Raw genomic sequence first — 12,126 nt, 5'->3', positions numbered from 1 at the left:
CAGGAATAAATTATCTGCTCTAAAAGCCGATCCCCTCCTCGAGGCAGAAGGAGAAGCTGCAGGGAGACCGAGTTGAGGCGAGATGGAGCTGGACAGGTGCAGCTCTGCAAACAAGAACTCATCTGACAGCTGGAAGCAGCTCATATGGCTAACCATCAGCACAAATTTGAAATCGGCAATTGAAATCTTCTTCCATGCAAAGCGTGGCCTCAGCGAACGCAGAGAAAGACAGGTGTTCTGTATATACACAGCGCGCACGCGGAAAGGTCAAGACACGCATACATAAACATACAAGGCAGACAGATAACTGGCGGTGAGCAAACGACTCCATGTGTGGAAAGCAGGATAAAAAGCGAAAGTGAAAGATAACAGCGAGGACGAGGGAGAGGCAGAGCGATTTGTTCGTGAATCTGGAAGCTGCTGACAGATCCAGAATGAGATGTGACTTCGGTAAATTGAATCACTGTGAAATTGCGGCTGGCGTATTATGTCCGCTGGGCTGAAACTCAGCCGATCAGATGACAACAGATAACGTGACCCTGATAGCTCTGCCAGTACTTCTGGGTCAAACCGATCACCTGGACTCCCGGTCTCCTCACGAGGTGAGACATTAGCTTGTAATTAGGACAAGACACTAAAAAACAATCAAGGACAGATGGTCTCTATTTTGATCACAGCACATTAACTTAATACTTAAAAAAATAGACTGTTGGGATAAAACAAACCTTGAGTTTGAAACTGGTTCATTTGCACCCTGATTATATATCAACCATTTATCTCAAGATTGTTTGACCTCAATCAGAAAAACAGTCAAATTAATAAACTAGTGATCTATCATTCACTCATGTGAATATAATTAATGTGTGTGGCACATTTCTTTGTTTTCTTCGTCTTCAGAGAAAACAACTTTAATATATGTGTGTGTCTTATGGAGAAATTCAACAATGCCAAATTGAGCTCTTGGAAATTGTGAGGGGCAGACATTTTTTAAACTGAATTATTAATCGATTAATTTTGAAAAGAATGGCCAGATTCCTCGATAATAAAAACAATCGTTAGTTGCTGCCCTATATCAATTCTTTGCATGTGTCCTCTCTGTCAGTCTAAAAACATGATCTGCATTTGTCTACCTCACCATTTGATGAAATCCATCTGCAATCTATTTTTTGAGCTATCAACCTGTTTATTACAGCAAACAACCCAGGACAAGAATGGTAGCACCCTTTGAGTCAGTCCGGAGGAGAGAACCTGGCTTTGATAAAAACATAAACATAACTCATTTTGAGGGACGCCTGTAAAGTGAACTCCTTTGTATTTGTGTGGTTAGCCAAGATAACACCTTGTCTTGATTTAAAGAAATGGAACCATGTCGTTATGTTTTAATCATGTCCCTGCTTCGTTTGAGATAGAAGTGACTTTAGCTGTGAGCGTTACCTTTAATACCACCTTTGATCACATCACAGTTTTTGGCCAAGACAGGTCCATCCATTACCCAGTAGTCAACCTCGGGGTCCATATTGCAGGCCATCTGTTAGACCGTGGGTCTACGGAGGCTGTTAAGTGCTTAGGTAAACTCCCCAGATCTCAGTCCCAAATGTCGGGGATAGACGGATGGCTTGTCGTGGTTCTCCTCACGTACATCTACACTGGTGCGGCAGATGGCCTGGAAAAATAGATGGGTGCCTTGGTGGAGGTATAAAGATGTCAGGCAAAGTTCAACTCTATACGGTGCCATATGTTTCTACCCTCAAGAAGCTGATGGCGCGCATGTGTGTGTGCGCGCGCTCGTTTTATGTAGGTGTACATACACGCAGGGTTCACGACTGCCGATGGCCATCGTTTGGACAGTCACCTGCAGTGGGAGGACACTGTAGGTGATGGATCATTATGGGCTGTGAAATGGCCAAGAGTCATCTTTTGTGGGATTTGAGCGCACTCATTCTCAATATCATCCTTCATTTTGACCCAAATGGGCCATAAACAATATTTTCTAAGACCCAACAGAGAAAGAAAAGGAGAGACGTGGAGAAAACAATTGTTTTTGGCCTCAAACAGATACCTGGCTGCGATCCAACGAGCGCTGGAAGACGTCCACTGAATCAGAGGCGTAGCTTGGAAGGTGCCCCCATTAAACAGAACTTAAAGGGGTGTTTCATCCATAACACATCTCGCTGCTAGTTTGTGCCTCGCTCCCTTGTAATTGATTTTCATTTCGCTGCAGTGTTTGGTTCATTATACAGTGCGTTTCGTTGTTGAGCTTTGTGTTGCTTTTGGTGATTTGAAATCCTATTAAACCCTGCCCTGAATCTCACAGAGCCATTTGTCTTACTGCCGTTTCATTGATGTGAAATGTGGACAAAAATACTGTTCCAGTGAATCAGTGTCCTGTGTGTGTGACACTCTACAGAGCAGACCAAGTAAAACTTAATATGATAGATTACTATACAATTCAGAATTTTCAGGGGGACAAAAATAAGTATCTGAGAAACATAGGAAACTGTGTAAAAAAAAAAGTCTAAATAAAGTTATCTATCCATAGAAATGACCAATAACTAAATGAATGTGATAATTCTGCCACTGTTTCCTCCGCAAACTCTGCCATGCCAGAGTGTAAAGCTTGACAGGCGTTTACGACTGTAGCTAAGGGGCGAGTCTCATTGAACTTCATCTTGAAGATCTCCATATTTGAAAGTGTGCAAAATCAGTAATGTGTTTCAACAGCATAATGGCTAACTCTGCATGGACACATGGCTGTCGGAGGACACGAGCGATCAGCGGAGGATATTGGCTGACAGCGGGGAGATATCAGAGGTGGCGGGATGGAAGAGCACAGAGAATATGGATGAAGAAAACAACAAAATGGTTTCGCCTCACCATCACTTTCATTCCCCCTGAGGATGGCTGAGAGAGAGACAGTCGGAGGAAAAAAAGGTGTCTGCCTACTCCGGGAGACACTGTATCATCTATACAGAGGAGCGTAAACAAAACTGAACAAACTGTCTTAAGTGCAAGATGTGATCGTTCTGTATTCATCCCTCGATCTGTCCCCTCTCTCTAGCAGCAAAAAAAAAAAAGAAAGAGCTTCCCTCCCTCTACACCTCTTACCGTCTCTGGCAAAGCCATCTTACATTCACATTTTAAGACACAGAGCTCATTTCACACAATTTCAGGCTGGGCGGGTCACAAGATAAGAGGAGCATCAGTTAAATGCGTAATGTGAAGAAACTTCATCTCGGTTCCTATTGATTTTGAGATCAGAGAAAAGAGGATTATAGTTGCTTTGAGGTGGATTGATTGTTATATTAAATATCTCTTTCAAAGTGGATTTACTTCATAATTGAGTAAACTTTTTCAAATCACTTGTAATAAGCGCGTGAGACTTGATTGTATTTCTCAATTGCACGCTGCCATATGTTTTGATATTAGTCATCTTTTTTGAATTATCTTTTCTCCCAAATGTTAGTTCAAATAAAAAAGAAAACATTTTAAAACATTGCTTTGGATGCACAATTTGTTGAATTATTGGCAAACTGAATCATCATACCGACCGCCAGCATCGCTCTCACCTGATCGGAGCTGCTTGATGCGACCTTGGCTGCTGCTGGGGTCCACGGGCAGGAAGTCTTTGAACCAGGAGATCTCCGGGTCGGGGATGCCACTGGCAGCGCACAGCATGGTGGCCGTCCGTGTCCGCTCCACCACCTTCAGCTGGGGCCCCATGTCTATACTGGGGAAGCCGAATGGCAACAGGTCCTCTGTGGAGATAAAGACAATATATATTTAGATAATGAAAAGGATTGCTCATACTGGAGCAATGCCACGAGGACAATAATGGAAAACAAAACTGTGTTTACACCGTGTTGCTGGTTTTAGCACAGAGCCAGAGTCAACCCTGCCATGCACTGAATAATTCCTTTCCTTCTTCAGTGGTGAAACATAAAAACTGGCAAGGACATTGGAGCAGCTTTGTTAGCATGCCCCCCTCCTTTTTTTCTTTCTTGTCATGAGGTGATATAGAATGTGCGCAGAAACAGATTGTGTGTGTGTGACAGGCTGTTTCTACAGGAGTGTTAACATACCGCCCAATCAGCAGGAGTTAAAGTGCCTACATATGTACACACGTACAAACAGACACACACACACGCACGCGTGCGTGCGCGCACACACACACACATTCGTTACCTAGAAACAGGTGTTTGGTGACAGTGGCAGTGAACTGTGGGTTTTCTCCCATGGTGTGGCTCTGTGTTACGTACTGGTAATGATTCCTGTCTAATAACTATGCAGAGGGCTCCTCAGAAACAGCAGCAGCAATTAGAAGCTGGGATCAAGAGGAGGGGCAGGGCACTGGGGGTAACAAGGACTTGTTAGCAGTAATTGTTAAAATGTACCAACGATTAGAGAGGACGATCTGGGATGTGACTGCAGGCGTCTGGATATGTCTGATTATGTTGGGGGGCAGTGTGTGTGTGTGTGTGTGTGTGTGAGAGAGTGTGTGTCTATACATTTGATAGATATAGATTTTTCTCTATAGCTATGATCTTATTAGCATCTTCACAGATTTTTTGCAGTGTGTGGAATAATGTAAGGAGACACGTTCACACATAATTAGGAAAAAGGTTAAGGTGTGTGCATGATGAAAAGGAGTTTCACTCTATTTCACACACACGCGCGCGTGCGCTTTCTCTAGTGAATGGGAATAAGCATCTCGGTGACAACAGTCCAGATGGCCAGACACGTAATCAAGCATCCATCAGCCTTCCTGCTTCCTGTTCTCCCTACCCTTCGAACCACTCTATCTATCTCTCTCTACACACACACACACACACACAGACACCTCCCCCATACCTGGAACTATAATTATATATTCCACTTTCCTACAGCAGTGAGGCAATTACCAAAACGGCACTTTGCTCGGTAAAAAAAAAGGGAAACCCACGGGAACCTCTTGATTGTCAAGCACAAGTTGCTAAAAGTTTGTGAAAGCTCAAGCCCAGCATCACCGACAAATGCGGAGCCAAGCACAGTCCGAGACGCAGACCACGGCCACAGCCGCTGTCTGTGTTTTTCCTCTGCTCCTCTCCTCCTCCAAGCCCCCTGCTACCTAACCACATGACAGACATGTACCATCTGTCTCCACGCACTGTGCGATGGGGATGAGAGGCTGAGTGGAGATAGGATCTATCGCTCTCTTTCTCTCTCTACACAGCCATCAGCTTCGGAGAGACCCCATCAGATAGGAATGTCAAGCTGCTCCTAGTCGCGTGGCTGAGAGGAGAAAATGCCACGAAGGGAAAGAGATGAATCAAAGAGTCTGGGGACAACGTTTGTTTGCATTGCTTAGAGCTCAGGTGGCGACCTCATATCACGCTTCTGAAATGAGCAGACAGAGCCCCGGAGGGCCTGATGGAGGGGACCCCCGCCTTCCCTCTCACACCATCCCCGACAGATCAGTGCTAATGATCCACTGGAATGGTGGATAGTGGTACGCCCATTCACGAAACAGGGATGAGGAGGAAGGAAGGATGGGGGTGGGGGGTCAGGAGGTGAGCTCCCCCGGGATGAGGTATATGCCCTGCCTACATCTGCTCCCTTCTGCCCTCCTCTCTCCTGAGAGGGTTCAGATGGTCTTTTTATCACCCCGCCGGCTACCATTACATGGACTCCTTGGCTGTTAATTACAGCACGTCACTGCAGTGGGCTCGGGGCATGCGCGTGTGCATGTGTGTGTGTGGTTGTGTGTGTGTGTGTGCATGTTTGTGTGTGTGTGTGTGTTGGGGGTCTGGATATGTATTCCAGGTCTTTATCAATGGTGCAAATATAGAGTGTAGATGGACCTTGTACCAAATCATTAGGTAGGAGAATGAAGGAGCGATGTAGATAGATAGATAGATCATACAATGCAAACAAATAGCAGCAAACTCACAGACTCACAGACTCACATCCTGCGGATGCACATAAGCGAGAAGACAGACAGTGGTACTGGACAGGGAAGTACAGTTCACTGGAGAGAAGAATATTGGGCTACAGGTATTCAGCCAGGCCCATGGATGAGTCAGACGCTGCTTGAAATAGATACTGCGGGCATGGCCTTGATCACACTTTTCACCAAATGAATCATTTATCACAAAACAAACACTGCTGCGGAAGAGTACCGCTTATTTTTCATGTTCTGGTTAAATTGATAAGACAGCCTATGGAAAAAAAGGAACCATGTGAATATAAACAGTGTGTGTGTCAACAGCGTTTGGGGGAACATTGGCAAGGACCAAGCAGCATTGTTCCCTCAAGCTGTGTGTGTGTGTGTGTGTGTGTGTGTGTGTGTGTGTGTGTGTGTTTGTGTGAATTAAGAGGTTGAGAGCGAACATTTTGGCCTGGTTATGTTTGCAGAAGGGCAATCAGGCTGTGTGCCCAAAACCAGTCGGTGGAGCCAACCCGATCTGGGTAAATATGCAATTTGTGCACACAGACACAGACACACAGACACACACACACACACACACACACACACACACACACACACACACACACACACACACACACACACACACACACACACACACACACACACACACACACACACACACACACACACACACACACACACACACACACACACACACACACACACACACACACACACACACACACACACACACACACATTGGCACAAAAAGACACTGAGTCAAAGGCATAATGCATATCATGCAAACAAACAAGCAACCACAGATCGTTGTTTTCTTTTTCTGTCTCTCATTGAAATGCCCTCTCACAAACACAGATGCACTCGCTCGCACACTTTCTTCCCCTCAGCAAATCGTCATTTGTCGTGGTTAAGAAACCAGGTTTACTCATCTCTCAGTCCATTTCAGCGTGGAATGGCCATGTGCATCAAATAGGCCCTGAATAAAAGGCGATCTCAGGGAGCCTGATTCAGGATTAATCTGCCAGTGCTCAGCAGTCTTCAGAGGATGTAATGCTTTGACTCCTATAGACTGCAGGAGGGCTGAAGGGGAGCACTTTAAATGCTAATGGGCCTTTATGATAATAGATCACAATACAACGTAGAATCAGACTTTGCATCACAGATCAATCCCACTAAAAGCCCAAAAGTCCCCACCATCCTGGGCCCCTGCGTCCCCTCTCCTCCCATACCCAGAAGCTAAAAACACAAAACATGATAATCCCACACAAGACACATAACATACAAACACACGTGAAGAATAGACTGTGAGGAAAAGAAGAAAACCAGGGGAAGGAGGGAATAAAAACAGTAAGGATGAGGGGGTATTTGTGATGAAAGAGCCAGTTCTCCACTCAAGGAGTGTAATCCTCTTGCAGGCTGAGTTGATATTCTCAGTTGTTTCCGGACCAAAATTCAGCTTGAGCCGCCAGCCTGCCAATGCAGCAGACGCCTGGGGGGAATCACTGATCTGACTCTATTGTTCATATGAAGGGTGTTTGCCATGGTGGCAGAACATCTCTCCTCCCCTTCCTCTCTCTCACCATCTACCTTCCCCCATCCCTTGCCTCCCTTTCTCCTAAAAATGGGACACTGGAAGGTGAGTATAATCACGGTTAGTCTGCACAAACCAGCCAAACATACAAACACGAATATGCACAAACATACACCCGCAAACGAGGACATCTACGTGCATGCATTCTTATGCGCGCGCGCGCGCACACACACACACACACACGTATTACTGCGTGATGAGAATCTTTCGCCCACCAGAGGTTTTCAAACATGCAGAACTGCAGATATTTACGTCTCCTGAAGGCGGAACAACACAACTGCAGTGTCCATAGAAAAGCGAGAGAGTTTGGGTGGAATAGGGAAGAGGTGGGTTTGGCTGTGAGGTGGAGCAGCTGAGAGCCTGTAAAAATGCAAAGGGAGTAGCAGAGAGAGAGAGAGAGAGAGAGAGTGTCTGGATAGACAGTGAGGGTCAGGCAGAATAGATGGCTGAGAAAATGAAAGAATGAATAAAACAGGGGAGAGAAGAAATTAGAAACGGATGTCGCTGTGGGCCATAGAAGAGGCTGCTTGAGTTAAAGACAGAAAGATATAGAGAGGAAAAATGGAAAGAGGGAGATGAGTATGTAATGGGATGGGGGGGTGGGGGGTGCGAAGATGGGGAAGGCACAAAAAAAGAGAGAGAGCTCCCTGAACATGACCTGCCACAACTCTGTCCATTAGGCTGCCTATAGAGCAGGAGCCCATATCCTGTGGCCAACCACAAGCCCCTCACACTGTACAACACTGCTATTAGCGTCGGTCAACCATTATACAAAATGATGAGATGAAACGCATCAGGGGATGAAAAGACTTTTCAGTAGAAGGGCTTGGTCAGTAATGGAAAATCTCCTTTCTGCTTCAGTTGGTGGACCTTTTCTCCGACGAACTGACCAAACGCAATTTTCTGCGGACATTTTTGCACTTAACAGCGTTCATGGATGACATGAGCTATCATACTGTATATCACTCAGCCTACAGGGGATTTGAGGGGTGTACAGCTTTGGGATAATACAGTCAACTAGAAGCATTTTTTTTTTTAGGAATAGAGCTATAAAATGGGCAGAAGTAAATGTTCCAATATTCTTTCCATTTTCATGTTTAAATACATGTTCAATTAACGAATACTTGTCCGTGACGCACCAGAACTCTGGAACAGTCTGGATGAATGTCATACATCATTTGATATATTCAAAAGAAAAAAATCGTTAGTTGTTTCGTGTTTTACCTGATGGTTGTTTTATCCAGTTTAATCTCGTCTGAACCTGCTATTTAAATCCAATCATATTTATCTTATTTATATTTACATCTTATTTTTCTTTCATTGTTTTATAGTAAATTTTTAATACTGCTTTTATGTGAGGCACTTTGTGTTGCATTTTATGAATGATTTTTAATATTATTATTATTATTATCATTAATCTTCTGTTGTGAGCCACCAAACTAGCTATGTGGAAACCCATTAAGGATTAAGTAGTCTAAATTTCTTTACTTTTCGAATCAGGATCAATTTATGTCAAATCTACAGAGGGTTTTTTTGTTCCTAATTGGGATGATGAAATATTCCAATATTTAATAATCTACTGTGTTTCAAACCCTTTTATTGGCTTCATCTTCATGGCAATCACTCCTGAGGCTTTGTGGTTTTGTGATATCTAGAAACACTTCTTAACCAGTCAGTAGAAGTTAATGAAATGTATAAAAATACGTATGCAATATATAATCTAACCAATACACACCAGTGTGAAAAATCAAACCAGTATGTGCAATCCTTATTCAGCATCTGAAAAATGAAACTATTATGACTTGTGATGCTCTAGTGCGTCCAATATTGCTTCCATTCATCACAGTCCAATAATCTGTTAACTGCACATCAGCTGATTAGGAAGAATCAAACACAGCTGATTCTTTTGTCACCGAGGGGACGGGAGACGCCACGGTACACTGATCTCAGTGGGAGAAGAGTTTACACAAACAGGAACAGGCACACACGGCCACACACACTGTGGGGCTCGCCCTCGAGGTGCAGTTTATGTGGTAATGTGCTTTAGACTGGGGCTGTGTGTGAAGCGAAGATGGGCAGGGGTAACAGATGGACAAGAGTCTATTCCCTGGGCTACCAGCCTTCTGCTTACCACACAGCCCTGCCAACTCCACAATCCTCATCCATCCCCTGCTTCGACGCCACTTCTCCAACATCCCATTTTATTCTCCATTGTTTCATGCCCTCCTGCTGTGTTACTCAACGTACCCCCACCTCCCCAGCCTCCATCCTCCTTCTTCTCACCTCTTCTTGACCGCCCCATCCACTCCTCCTCCTCAACTTCCCCTGGCAGAGATGGGTCGTCTGCCAAACTCAGGGCTAATCCCCCCCGATTTTCATGTAGTGACAGGCCGAGCAGCCATCCCTCTATTTCTTCGCCCTTTCCTGCTGTGCTGGGCGAATGGCCAGTGCTCAGATCTCAAGCTGCTTGCAGCCACATTCCTAGTTCATAGCATGTTGGAGCGCCACATTAGATACGTTTCCTTCCAAGGAGACAGTGTACATTATATTAACACCCTGACTGCTGGCAAGGGAGCAAAGTGCTTGCAAGGCAGGGATGTCAAAATACCCGTCAGCTAGCACACTAGCCAGCCCTCTCTGTGGCCGGATCACGCTCGGTTGCACTCACACAGGGACTATAAAAAGAACAGTTTGCTGCAGCCCGCTGTGTGGGCAGGGTGTGGCCCGGCTCCGTTGTCACATGTGCGACTGACGGCCCCGGCTACCGGGTATGACATCTGAAGCCAGGTTAGGGCGCACGTGAGGAGAAGGCACCACTCGAGTGGAATAAGGGGTGGTGATCGGGCGAGTGTATTCGTGTGTGTGTGTGTGTGATTCTGTGCCTCACCTCTGATAATGGCCAGCTTTGCGGTGACGGACACCTCTCCTCCACTGTTGCGTGCCACACACTCGTAGATGTTCTCATCGCGGGGAGCTCTGAGAGGTTGGATCCTCAGCACAGCGCCTGCGCCCTCATCAAACTCGATGGTCTGGACAACCACAGGAAAATACCCATCAGTCACAGCAGAGGACACACATGGAACACTAGCAACACAGTAAACTATAATACGCATATTACTTTAACTGTTATCGTTTGATATTGATTGTAGTGGAATGTTTTATTGACCTCTTATGTAAAAAGCCTGCTTCACATGCTCTGATCTACAGAGAGGTCAGGCACAGATGCAGAACATGTACCTGGAGACATGATCCCGGAGCTGGCAGGGTCTGTCACAAAGACACTTCAGCTGGGAACAAACTTACCAGCATTGGAGGTGGGATTCTCTGGCTGAAATGCATCTTTAGACATGAAGTCACACTCATGCATCAATATGCAGTCAGGTTTCTACTGTGATGCAGGAGTTAACAACTGCACAGAACAGCCCGTTTAGTAGCATTTAGCTTTTGGACAGTGATGTTTGCATTCAATAGGAAGTAAAGTATGATGCAAGGAAATTTGGAAAAATGCTGTGAAATTCCATCATCATGAGTATTTTAACTGAACCAAATGTTAAGATGTTTGCTTTTGTCAAAACAATTTTTAAAGAAATAGTTTGTGGGAAATACTTTTAATTTTACTTTCTTTCATATGTCCACTTTTACTATGGGATTCACTCTGCCAAAAGATTCAAGCATTTTTAAAGCTACATATTAAAGCTACTTTATTTACATATGGTACCAGGTATGCATTGTTTATCTAATGCATATTATTTGGATATCTTTAGCGGTGATGGAAAGAAGATATTATGTTTTACCATTTGAAAGAGACGGGTTTCCCCCCCTGCTGCTAATTTTCATGATAAACTAAGCTCATGGGTCGAGCCTGATATTTAAAATACAATATACTATTGTATCATATGTTGATATATTTGTATTACTGGACACACATATTTCTATTTGTCATGCTGCTATAGTAGGATTTTACTATTGAGCACTGTGACAACCACCTCGATACGCTGGGAGTTGACCTTTTTGCCCTTCTTGTTCCAGTAGACGGCAGGCTTGGGATTACCAGAGGCCTGGCACACAAATGATGCCACGCCCCCTGACACTCCGATCTGGTCTGTGGGAATCTTGGTGAACTTTGGGGGACCTGGGAGACAGAGACAGACAGAGAGGAAGGGATGGAGGGAGAGAAAAAGAAAAAGAAAGAAAAATCAAAACACAAGCATGAAAATTGACACCCTTTACACCCAAGGGACATCAAAACGACCGGCAACAACACCCTGCTGACCACGCCCCATTTTTTCTGTCGGTGACTGCCTGGTCAGGCCGACTTGTGTTCTGATGGCTGTGTGTTGTGCTTACTTCCTGGGTATCATCTAGAGGACACGCTGAAGGACTTCCTGTGGGTCATAAATAAAAGATGGGGTTGGGCTTCGGAGGAACATCTCTCTCCCTGTCTCTCTCTGTCCGTCTCGCCCTCTCTATTTCTCTGTTTGCTCCCACCAGGGCAGACCACCCTCGTCCTGATTGCTGCACAGACTGTCATGACACGTGAGAGTTTCGCAGGTAGGAGAAGTGTTGGCTGCAAATTCACAGAATATAACTGGTTTCAATGTATTAATAC

At 44.9% G+C, this 12,126-nt stretch overlaps 1 protein-coding gene and 1 long non-coding RNA gene across 8 annotated transcripts in view; one reads left to right on the top strand and one right to left on the bottom strand.

Annotated features, from left to right (window-relative positions):
- The window catches only part of LOC118311196 (receptor-type tyrosine-protein phosphatase S-like), a 61,456-nt gene that overhangs the window by 33,181 nt on the left and 16,149 nt on the right, over positions 1 to 12,126 (bottom strand). For 3 of the 6 annotated variants that reach the window (XM_035634817.2, XM_035634819.2, XM_035634820.2), the window contains exons 3-5: positions 11,501 to 11,649; positions 10,405 to 10,546; positions 3,567 to 3,755 (exon numbers count right to left, since the gene is read on the bottom strand). In XM_035634817.2, coding sequence (XP_035490710.2) covers positions 3,567 to 3,755; positions 10,405 to 10,546; positions 11,501 to 11,649 — 480 coding nt within the window. The remainder of the gene's footprint in view (positions 1 to 3,566; positions 3,756 to 10,404; positions 10,547 to 11,500; positions 11,650 to 12,126) is intronic. The other 3 variants (XM_035634822.2, XM_035634818.2, XM_035634821.2) reach the window with 1 other exon arrangement.
- Positions 10,238 to 11,944, top strand: LOC118311198. 2 transcript variants are annotated; one of them, XR_004793931.2, is made up of 3 exons: positions 10,238 to 10,612; positions 10,725 to 10,831; positions 11,550 to 11,944. It is a non-coding gene; the product is annotated as an uncharacterized LOC118311198 (long non-coding RNA). The 2 variants fall into 2 exon arrangements; XR_004793930.2 differs by having other exon boundaries at positions 11,547 to 11,944.

The sequence above is a fragment of the Scophthalmus maximus genome, chromosome 5 (genome assembly GCF_022379125.1).
Source record: "Scophthalmus maximus strain ysfricsl-2021 chromosome 5, ASM2237912v1, whole genome shotgun sequence".
Classification (NCBI taxonomy): Eukaryota; Metazoa; Chordata; class Actinopteri; order Pleuronectiformes; family Scophthalmidae; genus Scophthalmus; species Scophthalmus maximus.
The sequence above is the reverse complement of the archived record's forward strand: the minus strand, read 5'-3'. Positions and strand labels throughout refer to the sequence as shown.